General features: G+C 43.9%; 1 protein-coding gene across 7 annotated transcripts in view; it reads right to left on the bottom strand.

Annotated features, from left to right (window-relative positions):
* The window catches only part of PRR16 (proline rich 16), a 180487-nt gene extending 162299 nt beyond the window's left edge, over nucleotides 1–18188 (bottom strand). For 5 of the 7 annotated variants that reach the window (XM_080574179.1, XM_080574176.1, XM_080574177.1 and 2 more), the window contains exon 1: nucleotides 17849–18155. In XM_080574179.1, coding sequence (XP_080430305.1) covers nucleotides 17849–18010 — 162 coding nt within the window. In that variant the 5' untranslated portion in view covers nucleotides 18011–18155. Of the gene's footprint in view, nucleotides 1–17848 lie in introns of all 7 variants that reach the window. The other 2 variants (XM_080574175.1, XM_080574174.1) reach the window with 1 other exon arrangement.
* Between the last annotated feature and the right edge of the window lie 9797 nt (nucleotides 18189–27985).

Genomic DNA, 27985 nt, shown 5'->3' on the forward strand with positions numbered 1-27985 from the left:
CTCTAAGCACACAGGCTCACAAAAGTATAAAACAAAGTTCTTCAAAGAACAATTACTCTGTAGTGTTGCAAGACTATGGTTACTCTACAAAAAGCCAGGTAACAATCTAATCTGTTCAAAACAGACATTTAATTAGCATAAAATCTAATAGTTCTTCCCACTTGATCAAGGTGTAATTTTAGTGAATTAGCATTCATGCAACAGACGACTTTGTTTCATTATGTCCATGAAACCATGCATAGAAGGAAGACGTATAATCTCTGTAATTCACAATGATAACTATGATACCTCATTTTTTCATCAATAAACTAAACTAAGCTGAGAAGTAATAGATGAACTTGGGAGAAGTATTCTGCCTGTATAAACCAGTTATTAAAACAAGAACTTTAGAACAAGCTTTTCAGAAAATTAAGGTTCGGTAACATACTCAATTCCCTCTGAGGCTTGCCACTTCCTCAAAAGATAGCTATAAAAGAAACAAAAATCGTTTGAGAAGCTGTCGCATAGTATTAGGACATTAATGCTGTATTATGAGATGTCACTGTCAGAAGTGATGAAAACTAAACAGAAGTATGCTTCATATTTAGCAAATGAAGAACAAGATCTTCAAAAATGTAGATCCTGCATCCTTTTTACAAGTTTATTATTAATAACACCTGACTTAAAATTACAAAGCATCAAGTAAGGGTTGTTTACATGTTTACCAAAGAAAGAATTCATCTAGAGAGCTATTTATTAGCTTTTGCGTTTGGTACTCTATTTTACGTCCTTGATTGATTAATGTCTTTTACACAGTCAATCTCTGAAATAATTTGTATTCAAAGCCAGAAGTAGCTTTGCAGCAGACTACCAAATCAGGGAGAAAATATTAAATATTGTGTTGAAGTACTAGAAAAGTGGGGTCTTCTTTCCTCCTTTTTTTTTTTTTCTTTTTAAGAAACTTGAAGTGTAACTTGAAGATGCCAGCCAAACATTCATCTCCTATAAACAATATACTGCAGTCGTTCTTAAGATGCAGATTTACCACACAGATGGCTTCATACAACACTTACCATCTTGCAACTGATATTCACAAAAGATTCGCTAGTGAACAGAAGATTTCAAAAGGATTTTTGATGACTTATATGATTTTAAAAGACTTTTTTTTTTCTTCTGAAGATTTTGAAAGACATTTCCATCAGCTACCCTGCATTTAAATGTAAAATTACTATGTATGTCTAGCTTTAATCAACCTTAGACTATGATTCCTTAGTAAACAATGAAATTAAGCCTTAGATACTCATCACTGTGATTCCTACACGTTATTATCTTCACAAGCCCTAGCGTTCTAATTTCTCCTGACACAAAGAACAGGAGTCCCATGAATCAGACACCAACTTCTCTCACAGACACATGGAAACCTCCAGAATGACTGGCACTGCTTAACGACAAAAGGCCAGTGTCTCAGTTAACATAAGCTAGAACAGCTTTATTAAAGTCAAATCAAATTTATTCAGTGTAGACCACCTTAGAAGTAGGGGGAAAAAAAAAATCACTCAAGCCAACCTGAAGACTGAAACAGCCTATGTAAAGCCTGTGTTAAGTAAAAAGTTCCCCTTCTGGCACAGTAGTTGTTGTTTTTTTTTTTTTTGTTTTTTTTGTTTTTGTTTTTGTTTTTGTTTTTGTTTTTTCCTAACTCAACATCCTCAGCACCTGCAGTACTATGACTTTTTGCTGCACAACTTATCCATCCATGCATCCATCCATGCATCCATCCATGCATCCATCCATGCATCCATCCATCCCTACTTTAAAGATTGCTCTGTGTAGCAATATAATGTTTTGAGGCTCGTTTTGCATTTCTTTTGGTTTTGTTGTTGTGTTGTTTTCTTGGTTTTGTTTTTGTTTGTTTGTTTGTTTTCCGTCAGCTGTTTTGTCTCATATCTTTCTACTACACTATATTTTCCAGGATACTAATCAAGCTACTGTTAACCTCTCAGTTCAGTCAAAAATCCTTGGTGGTTACACACTATCACAATAGTAAAGACTCTGTTTGCTAAGATTTGAGTCAGCTAATGAAAATAATTATTAACTGAAGTATTCTCATATGATTTAGTGTTTATAATCCAAACACTCAAATTCTATGATGTTTGTTCATTTGTTAATAGATGGAATCAAATAACCACTACCTGAAAAATAAGCACATCCAAATTACCTGGTAACAAGCAACAACAAAAACTAGCAATCCCAGCCTCCTCATTCCCTTGCTTCAACATAAGCAACCCAGTCTGGTCAAATAACAGTTTACCGAAAGCCTTACAGGTCCACTGTACCATCTTCATTTTGATTTCAAGAAACAGAATTTATTACCTTAGCTAAGATAGTTTTGACTAGCTTGTATATTTTCCTAGTCTCAATTAATGGTGCAAGATACCAGAAACGACATCCATACACAGGACATTTTTTATCCAAATACAACAGCTTTACTGAGCGTTAAAATCATCTCATAAAACAGCCCTGCCCTATAAGCATTGAAAGTCAAATAAGGCTAGACTACCCGGCAGTCAGGTGGTAATCCAGGTAAAATTTGGCAGAACTAGTGGAAACCACACGCTGTTGTAAACTTAGCTCAGTCAAATTGCATCTGAAATTGACAGTAAAACCACCTGAAATGCACTCTAATTGGACATCTGAAACACTTTTGTTAAGGACAGCAGCACTGCAGTATTTTGAGGAAAGATGCACTGAATTTTAAATATTCTGGATGCTGAACTGGAAGGCTGGAAAACAGTGTTAGCTGAACCTATAATGAATTTTAAATTAGAAGTTTTTGCTTGTAGTGACAGCCCAGGTAACTTTGGAATCCAAATAGTACAGCTTTCTGTTGCTAGACCACATTGGAATTTAAGAAAGAAGCAATACCAATGCTTCCAGATCCTACATGGTACAATCTCCTACTAGGATGCAAAAGACGCACGAAGAGAACAATTTTGTTACTAAGATAAATGCCAGTAAGTCACCTGAAATTCTAAAGACAAAACTAAGAAATTTGATGTTGACATTCCTAAGTCAGCATTCAAGAACAGTCAGACAAACATGCATGTTTAACAGCCCCAAACATTGTTCTGATAGCTGCTGACAGTGACATGAATAAAGGTCAGAAGTTGCATAAGCACCAGAAACTGTTATGATGGAAAAGAGGACAGGGGTTAGGAAAAGAAAATGAAAGGCATGCAGAAAAGTAGGGACTAGTAGGATCATAGCATCATAAAATGATTTGGACTGGAACAAACCTTAAAGACCATCTAGTTCCAACCCCCCTGCCATGGGCAGTGATGCCACCCACAAGATCAGGTTGCTCAAAGCCCCATCCAACCTCGCCTTGAACACCTCCAGGGATGAGACATCCACAGCTTCTCTGGGCAATCTGATCTATTGCCTCACCACCCTCACAGGAAAAAATTTCTTCGTTATAGATGATCTAAATCTACCCTCTTTTAGTTTAAAACTGTCACCTCTTTTCCTATCACTACACCCCCGACAAAGAGTCCCTCCCCAGTTTTCCTCTAGGACCGACCCCTGTAGGTACCGGAAGGCCACTATAAGGTCTCCCCAGAGCCTTCTCTTCCCCAGGCTGAACAACCCTAACTCTCTCTGCCTTCATAGGAGAGGTGCTTCAGCCCTCCGATCATCTTCATGGCCCTCCTCTGGACTCATTCGAGCAGGTCCACATCCTTCTTGTGCTGGGGCCCCCAGAGCTGAATGCAGTGCTCCAGGTGGGGTCTCGCAAGAGCAGAGTAGAGGGGGACAATCACCTCCCTTGACCTGCTGGCCACGCAGCTTTTGATGCAGTCCAGGACACAGTGGGCTACCTGGACTGCAGGCGCACATTACCGGCTCATATTGAGCTTCTCGTCAACCAACACCCCCAAGGTCCTTCTCCTCAGAGCTGCTCTCAATCCATTCTCCACCCAGCCTGTATTTGTGCTTGGGATTGCCCTGACCTAGATGCAGGGCCTTGCACTTGGCCTTATTGAACTTCATGAGGTTCACCCAGGCCCACTTCTCAAGCCTGTCCAGGTCCCTCTGGATGGCAACCCTTCCCTCCAGTGTGTCCACTGCACCACTGAGCTTAGTGTCATTGGCGAACTTGCTGAGGATGAACTCAGTCCCGTTGTTCATGTTGCTGACAAAGATGTTGAACAGCATCAGTCCCAGTTCCGACATCTGAGGAACACCACTTGCCACTGATCTCCACCTGAACATGAAACCATTGACCACAACTGTTTGAGAGCAGCCATCCAGCCAATTCCTTACTCACAGGGTGGTCCACCTGTCAAATCCATGTCTCTCCAATTTAGAGTCAAGGATATTGTGCAGGATGGTGATAAACACTTTGTACAAGTTCAGGTAGGTGATGTTAGTTGCTCTTTCATTATCCACCAACACTGTAACCCCATCATTGAAAATCAACAAATTTCTCAGGCATGATTTGCCCTCAGTGAAACCACATAGGCTGGCACCAAATTTGACCTGAATGGTTCACAAAGTTCGCATAATTACATTGGGTTTGCCAGGATAATTTAATTTGGAGGCAGGAAAAAGGACATATCATCCACAGTCTTATGGAAAGATGTTACAAAGGAGTGGCATTCCTTTAAGAGCAAAAAAAGGTGCAGCCACTCTGCTCCCCTGATCGCTGCCTAACTTTACACAGAGGTTCTGTATGTACACATATGACTACACTCATTTATGAAAACTAACTCTAAACTATTGGTGTCTGCATCCGCTATATTCATCATTTATATTCACACTGCAAATATTTATTGCTAGTTTTGAAAGTAGGTAAAACCTACATTCAGATCCCAGACAATGACAAGCCCATAACCATTTACTACTGCAACTTTAATGAAGAAGTAGAGAATGTTTTCCAACTAATTTTAAACTTTCAGATTAAGAAATGTTTATCAAGGGAAGCTGATGTTCCTAACACAGGATTTTTACCTAATATACATCTGAGTATTTGACACCAGATCTGGAGTACTGTGTACAGTTCTAGGCTCCATAGCACAAGAGCGGTATGAACACACTGAAGCAAGTTTGTAAGATGACCAAAGGATTGGCACATCCGGTACATGAGGAGAGACTGAGAGAACTACGATTCTTCAGCCTGCAGGAGAGAAGGCTCGGGGGATCTTATCTCAATGTGTATAAATATCTGATTGGAAGGAATAAGACGACAGTGTCAGGCTCTTGTCAGTGGTGCTAAATGAAAGGACAACAGGCAAAAATTGAAATACAGGATATTCTACTTAAAAATAAGAAAAAAAATTACTGTGAAGGTGATTCAACACTGGCACAAGTTGCCTAGAGAGGCTGTAGTCTCTCCATCCTTGGAGATATTCAAGACTGAATTGTAAAAGATCCCAAGCAACCTGCTCTAGGTGTTTCTAGAATGGTTTGGATGATTTGTGACGCGGCAGTTAGCAAGGCAGTGAGCGCGGGCAGGGCGGGCAGGAAGGGCGGAGCGCTCACACCCGCCCATAGGGACAACTCCTCCAACAGCACTCTCCCGTCAGCTGGGCTGCGATGGTCTCCATCAGGCACGGTGCTTTCTCTAGGAAGTCAGTACACACCCAGACAGACTGCCCGTACAAACACGCGGCAGTTCAGGTCTCCGGATGCGGGGAGTGTCTGAGCCTCTTGCTGCCATCGGCGGGAGGCAGAGAGACTGCTTGCGTGAGGTGCGAGCAGGTGGACGACCTGGTCCGCATGGTGGCGGAGCTCCAGGAGGAGGTGCAGAGGTTGAGGGATATCAGGGAGTGCGAGCGGGAGATAGACTGGTGGAGCGACTCCCTGCAGGACCGGAGGGAGAGGGACCAGGGTGAGACGCTGCAAAGCGGGGTGGACCCCCTGCCCTGTCGCCATCGGGCAGAGGGAGGGGACCTGCGAGTTGAGGAGGAATGGAGACAGGTCCCTGCTCGACCTCGCAGGAGATGCCCTCCCCTTCCGGTGCCCCCTTCCCAGGTGCCCTTGAACAATAGGTTTGAGGCCCTGGAGCTTGAGAGACCGGCGGGTGAGGATGAGGTAGGAAGCCTACCCAGGAGGATGCCTGAGGTGAGGAAGTTGACTCCACGCCTCAGGACTGCCTCCACCAAGAAAGAAAGAAGGGTGATTGTTGTGGATGACTCCCTCCTCAGGGGAACGGAGGGCCCTATTTGTCGGCCTGACCCCACACATAGGGAAGTCTGCTGCCTCCCTGGGGCCAGGGTCAGAGACATTACCAGGAAGCTTCCCAACCTGGATCGCCCCTCTGACTATTACCCGCTTTTGATAGTCCAGGGTGGCAGTGACGATGTTGAAAAGAGAAGCCTCAAGGCTATCAAACAGGACTATAGGGGGCTGGGACGATTGGTGGAGGGAGCGGGAGTGCAGGCGGTGTTTTCATCTAACCCTACGGGGGAAGGGAGAGGCACGGAGAGGACGCGGAAAGCTCGCGTGGTTAATAGGTGGCTCAGAGGCTGGTGCCAGCACAGAAATTTTGGGTTTTTTCACCATGGGGAGCTTTACTCGGCACCTGGCCTGATGGCCCCAGACGGGTCCCTATCTCCAAGGGGAAAACGGATCCTAGGCCAGGACCTGGCGGGGCTCATAGAGAGCGCTTTAAACTAGGTAAGAAGGGGGACGGGGCTCAAACAAGGCTTGTTGGAGCTGTGCCGGGGGAAACAATGGCTAGGCCGGGGAAGAAGGCGATGGCCCAGCTGAAGTGCATCTACACTAATGCACGCAGCATGGGTAACAAACAGGAGGAGCTGGAAGCCATCGTGCAGCAGGCAGGCTACGACTTGGTTGCCATCACGGAGACGTGGTGGGACCGCTCCCACGACTGGAGTGCTGCAATGCCTGGCTATCGGCTCTTCAGGAGGGACAGGCAGCACAGAGGGGGTGGTGGCGTGGCTCTCTACATTAGAGAATCTTTCGATGTTGTGGAACTCCAGGCTGGGAATCATAAGGTTGAATCCCTGTGGGTTAGGATCGGCGGGAAGGCTGGCAAGGCTAGCATCCTGGTCGGGGTCTGTTATAGACCGCCGAACCAGGATGAGGAGACGGATGAGGAGTTTTATAGGCAACTGACAGAAGTTGCAAAATCGTCGGCGCTTGTCCTCGTGGGGGACTTCAACTTCCCGGACATATCCTGGAAACACAACACGGCACAGAGAAAGCAGTCTAGGAGGTTTCTGGAGAGCGTGGGAGATAGCTTCCTGACGCAGCTGGTCAGTGAACCTACCAGGGGTGGTGCCCCGCTAGACCTTCTCTTCACAAACAGAGAAGGACTGGTGGGAGATGTGGTGGTCGGAAACTGTCTTGGGCAGAGTGACCACGAAATGGTAGAGTTCTCTATTCTTGGCGAGGCCGGGAAGGGGACCAGTAAAACTGCTGTATTGGACTTCCGGAGGGCTGACTTTGAGCTGCTCAGGACGCTGGTTGGCCGAGTCCCTTGGGAGGCGGTTCTGAAGGGCAGAGGAGTCCAGGAAGGCTGGGCGCTCCTCAAGAAGGAAATCTTAATGGCTCAGGAGCGGTCCGTCCCCACGTGCCCAAAGACGAGCCGGCGTGGAAGAAGACCGGCCTGGCTCAACAGAGAGTTGCGGCTTGTGCTTAGCAGAAAAAAGAGGGTTTATAATCTTTGGAAAAAAGGGCGGGCCACTAAGGAGGACTACAAGGATGTAGCGAGGCTGTGCAGGGAGAAAATTAGAAAGGCCAAAGCTCATCTGGAGCTCAATCTGGCTACTGCCGTTAAAGACAACAAAAAATCCTTTTACAAATATATCACCGCGAAACGGAGGACTAAGGAGAATCTCCATCCTTTACTGGATGCGAGGGGAAACCTAGTTACTAAGGATGAGGAAAAGGCTGAGGTGCTTAATGCCGCCTTTGCCTCAGTCTTTAGCGGCAAGACCGGTTGTTCTCTGGATACCCAGTGCCTTGAGCTGGTGGAAGGGGATGGGGAGCAGGATGTGGCCTTCGCTATCCATGAGGAAATGGTTGGCGACCTGCTACGGAACTTGGATGTGCGCAAGTCGATGGGGCCGGATGGGATGCACCCGAGAGTACTGAAAGAACTGGCGGAGGAGCTGGCCGAGCCGCTTTCCATCATTTATCGGCAGTCCTGGCTATCGGGGGAGGTCCCAGTTGACTGGCGGCTAGCCAATGTGACGCCCATCTATAAGAAGGGCCGCAGGGCAGACCCGGGGAACTATAGGCCTGTCAGTTTGACCTCAGTGCCAGGAAAGCTCATGGAGCAGATTATCTTGAGGGTCATCACGCGGCACTTGCAGGGCAAGCAGGCGATCAGGCCCAGTCAGCATGGGTTTATGAAAGGCAGGTCCTCCTTGATGAACCTGATCTCCTTCTATGACCAAGTGACGCGCTTGGTGGATGAGGGAAAGGCTGTGGATGTGGTTTACCTTGACCTCAGTAAGGCTTTTGACACAGTTCCCCACAACATTCTCCTCAAGAAACTGGCTGCTCGGGGCTTGGACTGGCGTACGCTTCGCTGGGTTAGAAACTGGCTGGATAGCCGGGCCCAGAGAGTTGTGGTGAATGGAGTCAAATCTGGTTGGAGGCTGGTCACTAGTGGTGTCCCCCAGGGCTCGGTACTGGGGCCGGCCCTCTTTAATATCTTTATCGATGATCTGGATGAGGGCGTCCAGTGCACCCTCAGTAAGTTTGCAGATGACACCAAGCTAAGTGCGTGTGTCGATCTGCTCGAGGGCAGGAAGGCTCTGCAGGAGGATCTGGATAGGCTGGAGCAATGGGCTGAGGTCAACTGTATGAAGTTCAACAAGGCCAAGTGCCGGGTCCTGCACCTGGGGCGCAACAACCCCAAGCAGAGCTACAGGCTGGGAGATGAGTGGCTGGAAAGCTGCCTGGCCGAGAAGGACCTGGGAGTATTGGTTGATAGTCGGCTGAATATGAGCCAGCAGTGTGCCCAGGTGGCCAAGAAGGCCAACAGCATCCTGGCCTGTATAAGAAGCAGTGTGGCCAGCAGGTCTAGGGAGGTGATTGTGCCCCTGTACTCGGCTCTGGTGAGGCCGCACCTTGAGTACTCTGTTCAGTTTTGGGCCCCTCACTACAGGAAGGACATGGACGTGCTCGAGCGAGTCCAGAGAAGGGCGACCAAGCTGGTGAGGGGTCTGGAGAACAAGTCTTACGAGGAGCGGCTGAGGGAGCTGGGCTTGTTCAGCCTGGAGAAGAGGAGGCTCAGGGGTGACCTTATCGCTCCCTACAGTTACCTTAAAGGAGGCTGTAGAGAGGTGGGGGTTGGTCTGTTCTCCCACGTGCCTGGTGACAGGACGAGGGGGAATGGGCTAAAGTTGTGACAGGGGAGTTTTAGGTTGGATGTTAGGAAGTACTTCTTTACCGAAAGGGTTATTAAGCATTGGAACGGACTGCCCAGGGAGGTGGTGGAGTCACCATCCCTGGAGGTCTTTAAAAGACGTTTAGATGTAGAGCTTAGCGATATGGTTTAGTGGAGTACTTAGTGTTAGGTCGAAGGTTGGACTCGATGATCTTGAGGTCTCTTCCAACCTAGAAATCTGTGATACTGTGATACTGTGATTTCCAGAGATCCCCTTTCAGCCTCAACCAGTCTGTGATTCTATGATATTTAAAAATATATACATATGTTCCATTTATTTCTGTAATAACTACTGAACTGTAAGTAGTAATTTTAGCTGACAATTACTCTCTCATTAGCACACGCACTTACAAGAATTCAGAGAATTAATGCTGTGAACATATTCTTTTTGCCCATTTCTAACAAAATTGAAGAAAAAGTAGAAGGCATATAACAGCAACAACAGAAACAAACAAACAAAAAAGAATCTCAATGACAAAGCATGCAAGAAAAGAATTATACTTGTTTTTTGTTACGATAAACAAAAAGAAACAACATGCTGACCTTGATTTTCCACAATAATTTTATACAGGGAGGATATTGAGTTACATGGGTACAAATCAGTCAGTTATTATAGTGATGCAAGCCCAAACTGTTTATTTGTTAATGTTTTCAGTTTGGGTTTATTTCCTTAAACTGCATCTTTCAGGTCACATAAGCTGCCTGTTTTAACAAATGTCTTTTCCAACAAAATACAAATGTTATTAGATATCAAAACAAGATGGTTTTGAATAAACACTTCAAGCACTTAGCTCACTTTCTGCAGTTCAATGGGAAGGCCAAACCTAGTTTTTGGTTTCCCATCTAAGTTCCGGAACCCCATGCAGATGGCCTCACTTTAATCAAATCTTAAACTTCCCCCATTATTTTCAGATGTACAAAAATTGTCCCCTTATCTTACAACATAAACCACTACAGTGCAAGTAAGGATGTTGTACTCTGCTTCTACCTTGAAGCTACTCTGAAGCTATTCTGTCACTGAAAGAACCATGAACACACCACACTAAGGGAAGAACATAATACCATCATGGATGACGAACTGAAATAATTACTGCAGAGTTATCCAAAAAGACTTAAGGAAAAAAAAAAAAGAAAAAAAAAAAAGAAAGGTGTTTTAACATTGGAGGATTTTTCACATTACTGAGAAATAATCTACAGTGAAATCTGGAAGTGATTCAACACCAGTGCTCTGTCTTCGTAATGTAATGTGGCACATGCTGCATGAAACAATGGATGAGTTTGTTAACCTTTAAAGACATATGAACACACTATTATTTTTGCAAAAGCAACAACTGACAGTACTACTCCTCCTGTTTGGAGGCAATTTCTCGTCACGACTGCAATAAGCTGTAGTACAGTAACCTTAAACTAAACCAGAATGCCAACAGCCACCAAGCCCTCCCACCCCCAGTAATTCAACACACACACGCAACTGACCAAGGAAAGCTGCAATCAGAGATCTGCTAGGGGATATTCTCAGCTCTTCCACTGTGGAAGCAGCCTCTGCCTTCATTCTGCTCTTAGGTACAGTAAGAAAAGGCATTTTGGAGCATTGCGGGTAGCTGCAAGAATGACCAAAGTCAGTGATGTACAGAGCTGGACACGAGCTGAGAGAAAGGCATGTATAGGCTGCACTGCTTAACACTTTCACAGCTAATGCAAAAAAAATTCAGCAGTATGGTAACATGTACCATACATTGACATCTGAGTGAAATGCTACCTCAAGACCTTTACCTTAAGACAACAAACCACATTATCTGCTACTTATTGTGGAGGGGGAAAAAAAAAAAAAAAAGCCCAGCTAATAGCAAAATAAAACAAAGACCCATATATATACAGGCAACAAAGCTGATGTAACCTGCATGACTGAATACCTGCTGCAGGACAGCAGCCTATATGCAAAACAGACCCCTTCACTCTGTCTGCCTCTCAACAATAACCCCTGCTGAAAATTCCAGTATGGGGATGGGGACATCTGAACAGGATACACATGAGTTAGCTGTGAGGTTGCTGACCATTCAGTTCCCTTGTCTTTCAAAGAATAGGACTAACATATGGAGAAGACTAAGCCACCAACATTTTGCAAGTCTAAACAAAATGAAAACTAGAAGAGGATAGTGATGCTGTTTACAAAGATATTGTGAAGTAGGTACTAAGAGATAGTACTCTTTAAACTCGAAAAGAACATGTGCACCTCACCCCGCCTCCACCAGACAGAGCATTAATTAGCTGGGTATAAATCAATTGTGAGCAGCAATTTGGCTGCAAGTTTATGAATGGAAGTGGGAAGGCTGTTCCAGAACTTCATGAGGTATGTGAGTAATGGGAAGAGAGATATTAGAGATATTGTTTCATTTTCAGAGGGAACCAGCAAAAATCTGCAAAACTTAAGTAATGGTACTCAGCCAAGTCATTATTTTTTATGACACATTCATATACATACATGGCAGCAACTGATTCCTCTGAATTTTGAACTTTTAGCAAAAATGAAGCAGACCCAAAATAACTTCTGCCTCCATGACATTATTGTTGTTACTGCTGAAGTCAGCGTCAAACGTCTGACTGCAACAGACTGAAGTTCTTGCCTCACTAGTCCTGTTTTCCGTATCACGGTCAGTAGTGCAAAGATTGTGTGAAGTTCATACTTTAGCACAAAGATACATGTTTTCACTGTGGTACTGTTTTTATTTGAAAACTGAATTTATATATGCTCTATTTAGCTCATGGTTGCACAATGCACATTACTATCAGGAGCTTAGTATTGCATAAAGGGAATGAAGTAGCTGACATGAGTGTTTAGAAAAACAAAATAGCTAGCACAAATTGACAGTGTGCTTCCCTCCATCAAGTCTCTTGATTTTAATAAGCAGTGCTCTATATTTATGCTAGTTATTCCTTCCATTGTGTTACACAATAGATTATTGATAGCTTTGATTCCTTTCATTGTGTTACACAATAGATTATTGATAGCTTTGATTAAAAATCAGATACAGAGCAACTTTACTTAGTACTAAATCAGCTTTTAAATTGGTCCTGACAACCTCAAAACATTCTTTAAGGTTCATAACTACCTTTTAGCCCTATTAGCATTGTTGATACTATTTGCAAAAGAGTTTTATGTAATTACATCTGTGCTTTTGTATTGTGTGTAACTGTATATATGCTTCATAGGCCACAAGAAATAAAGGGAAAGGAAAACTATGATTCATTTACCTGCAGTGACTATTTATGGCCCCATTTGGACCCCGGGCAGATCACAACAAAGCTGTGTGCAGTGCTTCTCTTATATAATGAATCATACTCTGCACTTACAATAAACATCCAGGTAGGGTTCACGGTTGCATCTGTCACTAAGGACTGCAACGAGAAATTAGAAAAGTCTGCTGCTGGAGAGAGAAGCAAGTTTTGGAATGGGCAATGCCATCTGGCATATGGCACTTGGTGCTGGTCTCTGACCTGGACCACAAGCTCAGTTACAGCCACAAAAATACCAAGAAAGCTTCATTCCAACCCCCCCACACACACCTGATAGTCCCCCCCGCAGCTTATTGACCACATGTACAAAATCCATATGCACTGAAGCGAGACCCGCTCCAAAAGTAACACCCAAGAGTGCCAGCATCCAGAATCCATATGTAAGAAGGGCATCTGCATCTGTGGGACTTCTAACAGCAGGAAGAAACATGCTCAAAAAATTCTTCATTCAGTTGCCACCACCTAGCAGAAGGAGCTACAGCTTCTTGATAGCAGGAATGAGCAGGAGAAGGAAGGGATTAAAATGTTTTGCTTTGCTTTGCCTAGCCCCAGAACTCTATGCAGTATATTCCATACTTATACTATAACCCCGCACACTTCATGCTACAATATGAACCCACAATGTTTTTTGTACAGATGTTTGTATTTCTGCCTGAACAACAGAGAAACTGATAGATGATTGATTGTCACTGCTCTAATCCTCTTGTTGGATATAATCTGCAGCTTCCTAGATTCTGGATGAACACTGAACAACCTGAAGAGCCTTACTGCCATCTGGATCACCAGCTGAACACAGAAACCAGAAAGAAATGAAAAACACTGGTGTCGAAACTATAATATGCTCAGTGCAGGCCAGACGTAAAAAATGCAGATCAGGGAATACATTACCCCCACACACACCTAAAAAAAATATGACTGGCCTGATTATAGAAACAGGTCATCTACCCCTGCAAAAAACTTTGTGTGTTTTTTTAATTTTGTTTCTTTTTGTTTTGTTGTTGTTGTTTGTTTTTGCATCTAATAGTTCCACCAACACTCAGAAAACATTATTTAAGTCATAACAAAGTTTTATATATCACATATTTATGAAAAATAAAAGGGGCAGTTAGGTGAGGGGTGATTATTCATTCATTCTTTCAGCAAAACATTTTAGAAGGATTTAGAGCAGAGGAGGTAGACTAAGAGAGACTGGAAATTTACTGATGCATGTGCAATGCCTCTTAGGGCTCCTGTTTCTCCTGTACCTCCATTTTGGATTATCCTAAATATTGCCAACAGCTGCACAGCTGCTTGCTTTTGATAAAAGTTTGAAGCTTATTTAGCCAATTAAAAGCCATGTAAATGTTTCACATGTAACTTCCAGGAATTTGTTTTGCATGATGAGTTTTTATTACAATAAGAAGTATTTATCAAATGATTTGGTGAAGTATTTCCTTCATGTAAACAAGAGCAAGCCTCCAGAAATGCCTAAACTTTGTAAAATGTGAAAGCAGTGAAGCCTTAAAAATGTGATCTCCTTTCCCTGGCATCCTCAGGTGCACAAGCACACCCCCTACCTACAACGCCTTCTGAAGTCAGTCAGAGAATTAGGGCCACACTGTGCATTTTACACTCAAAATAGTTTAACTAGCGCACATCTTCTGGTCTCCTGTAGTGCTCATCACCTCATTGCTTAGGTACTTGACAAATAAATTTGCAAAGCAACATTTAATAATAACCATCCTTCTAAACCAACTCTAGAAAAAGAAAAAGGGAAAAAAAAAAAAAAAGGTCTTTTATCCAATACTCCAGAGTAGGCTTCACCTACTTAATGTTGAAATAGCCTGGACTAAAGAAACATTCAGTGTTACTCAATTATCTGGCACTCCTTTGATTTTTCTTTGGAATATTCATCAAATAATGGCTACTCAAATCCATTTTGAACAGTAATTTCTTCCAGCACAAAAGCACATCCCACTGTTGGTATACACCCACCCTGTGTTTCTTTTTAGCAAGGAGACAGAAGTGGCTGAGTCTCTCCATAGTTAACAGCACCCTAGAGAGTACAGTTATGGACTAGCCATACATGAACTCAAACTCTGCACTTAGCCCCCCTACATCTAACGTGCCCCTCAGTCATCACTTCTCCACCTCCAGTCTTTGTGGGCACCTCAGATTAAGCAGACCAATAAAAACAAGGAGAAGAGGCAGATGTTCCACTTCTCACACATGAGAACTCTTAGCACATATTTGTTTTAATCCACATGATGTTGTCATATGTTTTTACAGAAAATTTCTAAACTTCAGGCATCTGAATTTAACAGTCTGTCCTCCCCCCACTTCTCCTCCCCAGCCTCTATTTAAATACAAAAGCTGGTTGCAGCAGCCATCAGAAAAAAAGCTCTTGAACAAACGACAGATGCAAAAACATTAACATAAGTAAACAGTAACAAGTTAAATGTAATGACATACAAGTCTTGTAAGCCATACTCCTTACTGTTATAAAACTGTTCACTCTAAAGCAATAAAACTACCTTACAATTTGATGGTACTTTGAGTATAAAACTTAACAAATGTGAAGGCTAAAAGACACTGGGAGAGGACATACAGTTTATCCCAATGCCTGAAGTGATATATTACGTGTTGCATAATAAATAATTGGTAATTAAGAGTAAAAAACAGGTAAACAGAATCAGAAAAAAAGTTCTATAAATGATGCATTTTCAATATCACAACTAAGTATTACTGCAACTACATGCAACAATAACAATAACAATAACAATAACAACAATAATAATAATAATAATAACAACCCTACCCCATAACCTACCAGTAAAACAGAATATAAGTCTTTTTAACATAATAGCAATTTAAAAAGAAGGAAAGGCTAATTTCAGAATACTGTATTCCTAATAGGAAAAGAAAACAAAACAAACAAACAAAAAAAAAACTGAAGAGGTAGTACAAAAGCCTGACTGCAGCAAACATACAATGAAGAAAAAGTATAGCCTAAACATATTGAGAAGTACACAATTTGGGTGAGTTTACCACCTTGCCTGGTTCTACAGTACAGAACCACAGAAATAGGACAGATTTACTCCTGTGTATAATACACCAAAACCAACGGTAGACCAACTCTTCCTACATGTTTTAATTAAACATCTGCAAATGCATTCTAACGCCTACAAAAAACTACGAAAAAGCATGATTAGTGATTTATAATATCATCAATTGCCTCACTTCCACATTAAAAGGTACACATTTCAGATGCCTTAAGAAGCCCTGTACAGGATTAGTCCATATTACAAAAGGCAGACAGCTGGGGGTACTCATATGGCAAACTCCAGCAGACCATAAATGTCATACAAAGTGTATGTAATACATAATGATAATGTTGCAAACAAGCAGATAACATGCAACCCTCACTGGTAACAATATCACAGGTATCACCTTTGTACAATATATAAAGAAATTGTTACTCAGAAACTCATGTGTGATTACAAACAGGAGTTAAATCCCCTTTTTATAGAAATATTTCTATTTGCTCTCAAAACAGATGCTCTCGGCAATCTAACCACCCTTCAACACATACATAGGACTTCATAGAGTTACAGCACTGTTTTTCTACAACTTCCTTTTTACATTTCACTTCTGCTTGGGAAAAGAAGTTCCAGACAAGCCGTTTCCCCATCAAGCAGAGGTAAACCCAGCTCTCTCTCACAGATGCAGTCAACCAGAATAGACACGTTTGCTTAGATAAAACATGCCACAGTAAATGATGACACATGACCTCCACCTACAGAGATCTCGTTTGCTCACTAGAGGAAAGCTGGGAGTGATTATATGCAGGGAATTCCAGGTCCCGAAAAATGTGCTTCTGCAGCAACAGAAGCCAGCTTACTCAATCAGACTTTTAAACGTTTAAAGAACTGCTCTATAAACAATGTTTACTTCCACTTTAATATATATATATATATGTATATAAAAGCAGTGCAGACAGCTGCACGTTAAGAAATTATATTTTCGAAAAAAAAGAAGACAAATCTGGAGTTGTGGGTGGGAATAAGTCTAACAGCTGTGATTAGTGAGCCGCATGTTTATGTATCTGCCAACATCATATGAAGCACTGGGTGAATTTCAGCCTGCCTCAGATGGCAAAAGTCTGTTGTATAAAACTTGTTGACAATGTTGTTAAAATAGAAAACTAATATTTGATAGCAAAAGACACGGCCTCTTATAAATGTCAAATCCAGGATTATAAAGCAACGCACAGAGATTCTGGACTTGAATTTCGGTGCATAATCCAACCATCTGTCGACTAGTTGTGTAGCAAAATCAAGATAACGTGCACATCTCCAAAAGGACAGCCAAATTGTTTTTCTCCTGCTACAACATTTCGCTGCTTACGAACATCCCCGCGGTAATCGCACCCCGCCTGCAGATTAACCTAGGGGAGACGACACTCGCCACGGGCAAAGGGAAAGATTGCAAAGGCAATCTTGCCAGATCGACAAGACAAACAGGGCTCCTGGTGCAGCCTGCAGAGGCAGCGGCAGACCCGCCGCACCACGGCCGCCGGGCCGGGCAGGGACCCCGAGCAGTCCAGGGCGCCGGGTGCGGGGGTCCCCAGCAGGGACCCAGGCCGCAGCCTGGGGGTGCACACGGGCTTACAGCGGGCGGCCAAAAGTTAAACGCGCTGGGGCGGGAGGAAACCCGCTCCTGCCGCCTCTCCATCCGCCGAGAAGCTGCGGTCCTGCAGCCCCCCCATTCCCCCCTGGGCACCCTCCTCGCCCCGCGGGGACCCCGCAGGGCACCCCCGGCCTCCCGGCTGAAAACTCCGGAGGGTGGGAAGTCCTCGGGAAGGGCCGCCTGGCAGCTGCGGGCGGAACGCCGGAGCTCCAGCCGCGCCCGCCCCGTCCCGCAGCGCCGGGCGCCGCAGCGGGGTACGGACACCCCCGGGACACGGACACCCCCCCGGGGCACGGACACCCCCGGGGCACCGCCACCCGCCGGGGCACAGCCGGGGGCCACACTAGCCCGGCCCGGACCGGCCACTAGTTGCTGGGACCGCCGCGAAGAAGTGGTGAAAGGAGCCCGGGGCAGCGGCGGCGGAGCCCCGGGGGGACGGGGCAGACCGTCGGTCCGTCCGCTGTGCTCCCCGCTGCCGGCGCTTCTCACCTCCTTAAGTTCCTTGGCCACGTCTTTCAGGTCCCCCAGCACTAATTCCAAATCCTCCACGATGATCTTGATCTGCTCCTTCACCTTGGCTTTGGAGGCAGCCGGCGGCCCCTCGGACGGCGACGAGGACGAGGATGCGGTCCCCTTGGACTGGGCGGACATCCTTCGGGGCAGCCCGGCGCGGACACGGGGGGGCACGCAGGTCAGGCGAGCAAGGCGGCCGCCAGCCGCCCGGCGCAGTCCCTCCGGCTCCCGGAGCTGTCGCAGCCGCTGCCACCACTGCCGCCGCCGCCACCGCCGCCGCCACCGCCGCCGCCTGCCCGCCCGCGCATCCCGCGCCGGGGGCGCCGCGCCGCGCCGCGCTCCGCCGGGCGGCCGCGCTGTGCAGCTGCCATCGGCTCCCGGGAGCGGCGCGGGGGCCCGGCTGCAGCCCGCCGTGCGCCGCGCCTGCGCCTCGCCCCGCCCGCCCCCGGCTCGGCTCCGCTCCGGCCCACGGCCGCGTCCCCCGGCTCCGGCTCCTGCCCGGGAGAGAAGGGACCGGGGGAGGAGCGGCGGCCGCCGCCCGCGGCGTCGCCCCCACCGTGCTCCCGGCGGGAGGGGGAGGCAGTGAGGGTGCTCCGCGGGAGGCGCTCCCTGCCCGGCCCGGCCCGACTCGGCTCGGCTCGGCTCGGCACGGCTGGGTGAGTGCACGGTGCTGCATCGGCCGCCCGACCCCCCACGGGCTGCCCGGCCGAAAATGGGTGACGGCCAAAACAACCCCTACCACCGCCACCACCCCGAATTGGGACGCTTCTGGAAGCTGGCTCGGCGCACAATTCAGTTCCCGTCCGGAGGAATTGAAGGGCAGTTCAACTGCAACAACAGTGACCGTTTTGGGGGGGGCGAAAAGGCAGCGCTCCGAGGTGCCGCAGCCTGAGGATGCCACACACTCGGAGGTACCACACCTGTGCCCGGGGATGGGGCTGTCCTGGCTCCTCAGGGTGTTTTGGGCTTCCCGATAGCTGCTGTAAGGTGGCTGCAAGAAGGAAGGTGTTTTGTGAGTGCCGCCGAACTAGTAAGTCATTCGGTCTGTGCCCGCCAATATTTACTGCACAGCAAACACACAGGAGACCCTGTTTTAGTCGGGAAGTAAAGGTTGTCCATCTCATCAAACAGAAATAAAGACGTGCACGAGGCAGAACAGCTCTGGGATGCTGCCCAGTATGCTGCCTGTGTCTGTCCAGAGTTGAGGCCCATGCAGTTTTTGAGAACATGCGCTTTCCAGTGTCATTCAGAGATCTGTCTGTGGTGCAGGTGGAAGAGATTGTTAGAAAACCCTCACCTCCAGTGTTTTTCCATCTTGCTACAAAAAGGTGTCATGTTCAGGCAAGAAGAATTGGTTTAGGTATTTTGTACCTCACTAGCTATGAACAGGACCATAGAATCAATGGAATGGCTTGGGTTGGAAGGGGCCTTAAAGATCACCAGTCCCAACCGTCCTGCCATAGGCAGGGATGCCACCCACTAGACCACTTTGGCCAAGGCTCCAACCAGCCTGGCCTTGAACACCTCCAGGGATGGGGCATCCACAGCTTCTCTGAGCAGCCTGTGCTAGTGCCTCACTGCCCTAAAGAAGAGGGCATGCGGCCAAGTCCAGCTTCGAGGATCGCCCTGCATGGCTGCAACTGAATTTTATGCTGTAAATGCTTCTGAGAGTTTGGGCAACCTCAGATGTTTCAACCTAGCTAAGCAAGACAGGGAAAAGCAGAAACCTTGCCCAGAGCAGTGTGTCTGCACATGGTACAAATTCTCACATGGTGATGAACGGTTTGTCTCTGGGAAGGGTGTGGGACTGGGATATGAATAAACAGGGGCTGACAGCAACTCTTACTGTCTTGGTTTACATGTAATTATCTTTTCACTTCTTTTACCACTACAAAACCTGCAGCATTAGGCTGAAATCATTTGTTAGTGAACATATATTAGAAAATATTTTTTTCCTTCGGTGTCTCTCCGAACTTTTAAATAATTTTAAGAAGGCCATTTTCAATAATAGTCTTTTCTTTTGAATTCCCTCAAGTCTCATGGTAAATTATTTTCATCTCACCATAGCAAAAGCTCTACTAACAGTGACTTTCAAGAACATCCGTGCTGGTTATTTTTGCTTAACAGTTTCTGTATGAGCAACAATATCATATGATTTTGGAAGCTAGCAAAGAAATGCTGTCTGAATCTCCAGACAAACCACCACTAAGCTGAGAAGAAAACAACGCAGAAGTTGTTGAGTGAATTTAAAGTTATTAATTTGTTTGAATACTATTACTCAAAGGCATTGTTTTAGCAGGAAAAAACGTATGAAAAGCTACCAGTGAAACTATCTCTGTAGAAGCTTGCACACATCCAGTTTATAATTAGAGAAAGCAGTCTATTTTCTGACAGAAATTAAGGATACTGTGTAATAGTATACTGTATACACCTGTATGCAGCAAGGTTTAAATAGATAAGGGTTCATTTCTGCTACATTTCTGTAGTAGAAATCATCAGCATTGTGACAAAACTGATAACAGATTTCCTACAGATAAATTTTGTCTAACCTAACTGAACATTCATGATTAGACATATTTTTCCTACACAGTGACTTACTGTTTATGTTTTCAGTACAACGCTTTGGCAACTCCTACTGCTAAATATTTTTACTTTAACAACAGAATATTTCTGTTCTATCACATTAGTTAAAGTCATGAGAAGGCTTTACCCATAATCACTTGGTTATCACGTTTCCTTAATCCTGTGACCATGTCTGGAGACTTTCCAAACTTTTGAAGATATGAATTGTGCCCTCCTCACCAATCTCTCCACTTCAATAGTGGCATTCTTCTACGAGCTATGCAGGTGTATATAATGGCTGATATTTTGTGTTCATCCAAGTAACTGCTGTTTGTCACTGAGGGAAAACAAACAAACAAAATTCACAGTCCTAAGACCTGAGTAAAGTAATTTTACCCTGAGTAAAGACCTGAGAGTAATTTTAAGCTTTTTTTTTTTTTAAATAAATGCTATAACATGCTAAGCTGTGTTTCAGTTAGCAAATAGGCAGTGTCCCAGAGCAAAGTTACATGATTTCTTATTCCTTGATTTCTTTTGTTTCTAACTCTGCAAGTAAATGCTACTTATCTGTGTACTGTCAGTTTCTTCTTTTTGAAGTCTTTCTGGTTGTATCCTCATCACATCTGAAGTGGATAATCAGGAAAAAAAAAAAAAAACAACTAATATCTTACAATGATTTTCTTACTGACCTCCATAGGCCCTTGGTAAAATGAAGAGGATGCACAAGAATTCTCCACAAAACTCTTGGGGGATGAAGTTATTTTGGAAGTAGAAGTTATTTTGGAAGTTATTTTGGACCTTCAAAGTGCAGTTCACTGACCCTCCACTAACACTTTTTAATCCAGAAAAGAGCACCCAAACAAAAACAAAACACACATTAAATGAATACTTAGTGAAGCAATGTGGCACTCAGCTGCACCATTGCAAGCTGTGATCTCATTAAAGCTCACAAGTTGAGTAAGTTGGTCAGTAATTGGAAGGACATCTCTCAGGAAAATATCTCAAGATGTTGCAAAGTTTGATATTGGTGATTCAGTAGATGGCACTTTTCATTTTGGAAAAAAAAAATAATAAAAATCCTATAACCCAGTATTACAAATGGAGTGAACTGAGCACCCACACAAAAGCAGTAATCTGATCATGCTGTTTTATTTATGTTGTTTATTTTAATGTGTGGAGTCACAAAGAGAGTTGGAAACTACGCAGGAAATCACGAGTAATTGTAAAACGTACATGAATCACAGAAATCATTTTTCAAGATAATCAGCCAGACCAGTCATATGAGAAGTACAGAAATGTAATTACTTTAAATTTAGTCACTTTTCTCTTAAAAACAAACAAACAAACAAAAAAAAAAAACAAGAGGGAAAAAGAAAAAAAAAATAAACACCCCAAGTGTTTAACCATCTCGGAGAAGCAGATACACTACCATAAAACTTTCATACTTATTTGTATAGAAGAATATAAACCAAATGAGCACTTTGCAAATTATATATAGAGAACTACATATATATAACGTATGTGAATATGTATATGTGTATTCTGTATATGTAGAACTATGTACATATAGAACTTTCCCCAAGTCATCAGTTTCAGATGAATTGAAAATTAATTTCCTGTTGCCTGTTGAAGGTATTTGGTTTGAGTTTTGTACCATTTACCAAAGCTAAAAGTTGAAAGTCTTCTGTATCAAACAAAACTTTTTATATCTGTATGTTCTAATTTATTTTAAACATTTTCACACTTTCCAAATAAAATTAAAGAATTTACCAGACAAAAAGCTACCTAGGCAAACTAACTAGTTTTGAAGATGATAAATGAAACCTTGATTTATTTTATATCCCTCTTTTGTCCCTAAAGGAAATATTCCATATACAAAATAGGGAAGCACTGAAGCATTAAGCCTGTATTTTTAATCCTAAACAAAATCATGGCAGAAAGCTTCATTCAGTTGCCACAGGCATGCATATTAGACATGTGCTGATTATAATATTCATTTAAAACTTCAATGTTAGTCATATGTTAAACTGTAGTACAATAGCTTATACTACACTATAGTAAAACAATAGGTTAAACTATAGTACAATGTCACTTGCATTCCAAATGCAAGTTAACCACCGTTTTTGATCTTTTACCTTTCCTGTCCAAAAAGAGTAGTGGGCTAATCTCTTTCCAAAAGGCTGCCATATTTAACTGGATGTGGTTGTCTTTTATTATTATTATTATTATTATTACACAATTCTTTGATGATTATGCTGAAGAAGTCACAGTGGCTGTTTTACATTACAGACTACAAAGTTATTCTTCATTTCGGTAGAGACTAAAATATTGTGAGGGAGCAATTAGAATGTACCCAGCTCCACATGGGGGAGGGTGAAGAACGAGTGGAGAACTTGTGGGTGAGAATTAAGGGGTAGGCTGGTATGGGTGATACTGTTGTGGGGGTGTACTACAGGTCACCATATCAGGAGGAGGTCGACGAGGTCTTCTGCAAGCAGCTGGAAGTAGCCTTGCGATCCCGGGCACTGGTTGTCATGGGGGACTTCAATTATCCAGACATCTGTTGGGTAAGCAACTTGGCTAGTCACGCGCAGTCCAAAAGGTTCCTTCAATGCATTGAAGATAATTTTCTGACGCAGGTGGTGGAGGAACCAACGAGGCTGGGGGTGCTTCTGAACCTTGTTCTTACCAACAAGGATGGGCTTGTTAGGGATTTGAAGGCTGGGGGCAGCTTGGGATGCAGCGACCATGAGATGGTGATGTTCTAGATGGAACTTGGTGGAAGAAGTAAGGCAAAAAGTAGGATTGCTACCCTGGATTTTCAGAGAGCCAACTTCGTCCTCTTCCGGGACCTACTTGGGGGTATCTCACAGGCTAGATTACTAGAAGGCAAGGGTGCTTGTGAGAGCTGGGAAACATTTAAACAACACTTCTTCCAAGCTCAGGATCGGTGTGTCCCGAAGAGTAGGAAATCGGGGAAGGGGGGCAGGAGACCTGCGTGGATGAGCAAGGAGCTCATCAACAAGATCAAAAGGAAGAGGAAGGTCTATGAAATGTGGAAAAAGGGCCTGTCCTCTTGGGAGGAGTAGAGGAATGTTGTCAGGGCCTTCAGGGATGCGACAAAGAAGGCTAAAGCCCACCTGGAGGTGAAGCTTGCAAAAGAGATAAAGGATAATAAGGTGTTTTGTTTTGTTTTTTTAAGTATGTAAACAGTAAAAGAAAGACTAGAGATAATGTGGGTCCCCTGCTGAACGAGGAAGGTGTCCTGGTAATGGGGGACACTGAGAAGGTGGAGATACTGAATGCCTTCTTTGCTTCGGTCTTGTCTTCAAAGACCCCCCCCAGGACTCCTGGACCCTGGAGGGAGGAGAAAGAGTCTGGGAGGTGGAGATCTTACCACTGGTTGACAAGAGAGTGGTTTGGGAGCATCTGAGTGGGCTCAACGCACACAAATCCATGGGTCCAGATGGTATGCATCCACGTGTGCTGAGGGAGTTAGTGGAGGTGATCACCGAACCACTCTCTATCATCTTTGAAAGGTCCTGGAGAACAGGAGAGATGCCTGAAGACTGGAGGATAGCCAGTGTTACTCCAGTCTTCAAGAAGGGCAAGAAGGATGATCCAGGAAACTACAGGCCAGTTAGTCTCACCTCTGTCCCTGGAAACGTGTTGGAACAGCTTGTTCTGGATGCCATCTCCAAACAATTGGAAGAGAAGAAGGTTATGAGGAGTAGTCAGCATGGATTAACAAAGGGAAAATTGTGCTCGACCAACCTCGTAGCCTTCTATGATGTCATCACTAGCTGGGTAGATGGGGGAGAGCAGTGGATGTTATCTACCTTGACTTTAGCAAGGCTTTTGATACTGTCTCTCACGACATCCTGCTAGCAAAGCTGAGAAAGTGTGGGATAGAGGAGTGGACAGTAAGGTGGGTTGAGAACTGGCTGACTGGCCGAGCTCAGAGGGTGGTGATCGGCGGTGCAGCGTCCAGCTGGAGACGTGTGACTAGCGGTGTTCCCCAGGGGCTGGTGCTGGGTCCGGTCCTGTTCAACATCTTCATCGACGACCTCGATGAGGGAATAGTGTCCGCCCTCAGCAAGTACGCTGATGACGCAAAGCTGGGAGGAGTGGCTGACACGCCAGAAGGCTGTGCTGCCATTCAGCGAGACCTGGACAGGCTGGAGAGCTGGGCAGGAAGAAACCAAATGAGGTTTAATAAGAGCAAGTGTAGAGTCCTGCACTTGGTAAGGAACAACTGCACGTATCAGTACAGGCTGGGGGATGACCTGCTGGAGAGGAGCTCTGAGGAGAGGGACCTGGGGGTCCTGGTGGACGACAGGTTGACCATGAGCCAGCAGTGTGCACTGGTGGCCAAGAAGGCCAATGGGATCCTGGCATACATAAAAAGGAGCGTGGCCAGCAGGTCAAGGGAGGTGATCCTCCCCCTCTACTCTGCCCTGGTCAGGCCTCACCTGGAGTACTGTGTCCAGTTCTGGGCTCCCCGGTACAAAAAAGACAGGGATCTTCTGGAAAGAGTCCAGCAACAAAGGGCAACAAAGATAATATGGGCCCTGGAGTATCTTCCCTATGAGGAAAGACTAAGGCACCTGGGTCTCTTCAGCCTTGAGAAAAGACTGAGAGAGGATCTTATCAATGTTTACAAGTATCTTAAGTGTGGGAGACAGTGGGATTTGGACAACCTCTTTTCAGTGGTTTGTGGGGACAGGACAAGGGGCAATGATCAAAAAATGGATCACAGGAAGTTCTGCACCAGCATGCGAAAGAACTTCTTCACGGTGAGGGTGACTGAGCACTGGAACTAGCTGCCCAGAGAGGCTGTTGAGTCTCCTCTGGAGATATTCAAGGCCTGTCTGAACGCCTACCTGGGCAACCTGCTCTAGGAAACCTGCTTTGGCAGGGGGGTTGGACCCGGTAATCTCTTGAGGTCCCTTCCAACCCCTACAGTTCTGTGATTTTGTGATTGCCTTCAGTTAAAGGGAAAAAATTAAATGTACTTTCTGATGTGTTGTATAAGTGAATACTGTTATTTAACTTCTTTAAAAACAAACAAAAAAATCCCTTAGGAAGAAAGTCTGGATCACAAAATAAAGTACACAATTCTGAATTAAGTTGGCTCATTTCCAGTCAATAATTAGCAAACATAAGAGAAGTCAGATTAATGGTAATCTCACTGTTTGCACCAAGTTCTTGCCTTACTCCTCTCACCCAAGTTATATTGCATCTTCAACAGAGAAGTAAGAAATACTACGCAGTTGTAAGATAAGCTTACTGAAATGAAGTCCTCTTTGGAGGACTAGAGTTCTATCAAGCTTCCTGGGTGAGCTGTAAATCATAGCAAGCCAACCATCCTCCACCTGGGATATTCCCCAGGCAGTAAATTGCTGTGGGCTTCTTATGGCCAAATTTCAACTACTACTGATATTTCTCTAAAAAAATCGAACACTCTGAGAAGTACACAAAAGAAAGGTTTTAAATGACTTGTTACTTGCAAATCAGTCTTTCAGTACCTAGATAAAGAAATAGAGTATCTTATCAAAAAAGCATGCATCAATTATGAGTTCTTTAATATAATGAAGATCTGCTTTTCAATGTAAAATTCAACAGAGTACTGTATATGGAATAAGACATGAGTATAAAACCAAATTCAGTCAGAATATGGTACCTAAAGCTGATGTGATAATATGAACTTTTCCAAGTGTTACGAACATTGTCTGTTGGTACTATAGAAATTGTAAGTGTCTTCTAACCTTGCATAAATAATTCTCTGTGCAATGCTTTGATTCAACAATGAACCAAAGGATAGACAAAGAAAAAAAACTATTAATCTGGAAGAATAAGACAACTGAACTATCTGCATACGCTCCCTTGAAAGATGCAGGAATATATTTTTGCTCTCTAATAAATGCTCATTTCGATGTCCATTCTTCTAGTGGAGAGAATTAACAAAAATCTCTGACTTAATGCTAACCAATACAGAGTTATATATAACAAAATATAATTAGGAAATGGATAAGGTAATGAAAAACATGCTTATTGCATCTCTTTGGCAAGGATGTATCCTAATGTTTCCAAAGTATAGGAATAATGCAAGATGAATTTTTTTTTTTCTTTTTCTTCGTTGAAGCAGCAATACAGCAATCCTAGAGCAGTATTTTTTGTTAGTCATTTCTTGTACTTGTTTTTCAAAATCATTTACTGGAAGTACTGAAGGTTCTATTTATTTATATATTTATTACTGGTTAACTGTCAGCTAACAAATTTGTACCTTTTTTTTTTTTTTTTTCCCTAAGGAAATATTCGTTGGTGTCAAATGCAAAGTACTTCCTGTGGAAGAATATCCCTTTACCACTGGCATTCACTTCAGTAGTACATTATTGCAAACATCTGGAGCGTGCAGAAAAATACAGTCTGGATTCTGTCCTCAAGCACCGTAATCAGAAGCAACAGAAATGGCAAATTAAAAGACTAACTCAAACACAGAAAAGTGAGTTGCAAGAATAAAAAAGTAAACCATCAAATTCTTTAATTTGCAAATCTACAATGGATATATACAGTCTCTATCTCAAAGGCCACTCCAGGTTCTGTGATTAAAAAACTATTTTTTCTATGTCATATGCAGTAAAGCAAAGGTGAACGTTCACATATTCAAGGCTTTCATTTTAGATTGATGAATTATCTATCGACAGACAATGAATCTCTGCCAATTCCTCCCCTATTCCCCAGACTCAAATTATATTAAAAGCCATGGCACAAACTAGGAGAGAGAAGCCAGAAACGTAAATGGGAAGGATCCATTACTCACTGACAAACATAAGACTGGATTGCATGAGTGCCAAGTAGTCCCTTGAGGTACTGACTGTTCTCCAAGACATGGCATGAGTACACATTTGTTCTGTCCATGCCTTACTAAACTGGACCCATAATATGACAGACTCAAGCACCAAGGGGCATCAGTAAAAATTTTCCATGCAATGGAAAGTATTCCTATATTCTACTTCTAAATTCAGTCAGTTTTAAATGAAAACGTGATCTTTCCATTATTCATTGTCCATTAATTATTATATAATATTAATATTACCTGTTATTAATGTGGCCATTAATGATTTTCCACTATGTTTTTTATTTTTAATGGTATTTTCTATAAAACAATCACCCTTCAGAGTCCTACAATGAATTTCCGTGGAAGTCACATCATTTCTAGCAGTCTCTCAGGACCTATGGCCTGTCTTTAAAATATAAGTTTTACAGTGCTGAATACTAGTATGTACATTTTATCAAATACATCTTTGAAAAACAGTGACAGTTATTTTCAAGCAAGTAATATGTCCAGTGGATGTCCAAAAGTCTCATCCACCAGTCATTCAAAGTGACCATACTCATTTACCTCAGCTCTGAATTTGTTCTGGAGATTTTGTAATTCTCTGCAGCTGTGTATATTGGTTTTACTCGGGTGGGCGGCCGAGCTCCACCACAACTGCTCTCTCACTCCCCCTCCTCAAAGAGGAACGGGGAGAAAATACGATGAAAAGG

This window comes from Anser brachyrhynchus, assembly GCF_964034855.1.
Source record: "Anser brachyrhynchus genome assembly, chromosome: Z".
Classification (NCBI taxonomy): Eukaryota; Metazoa; Chordata; class Aves; order Anseriformes; family Anatidae; genus Anser; species Anser brachyrhynchus.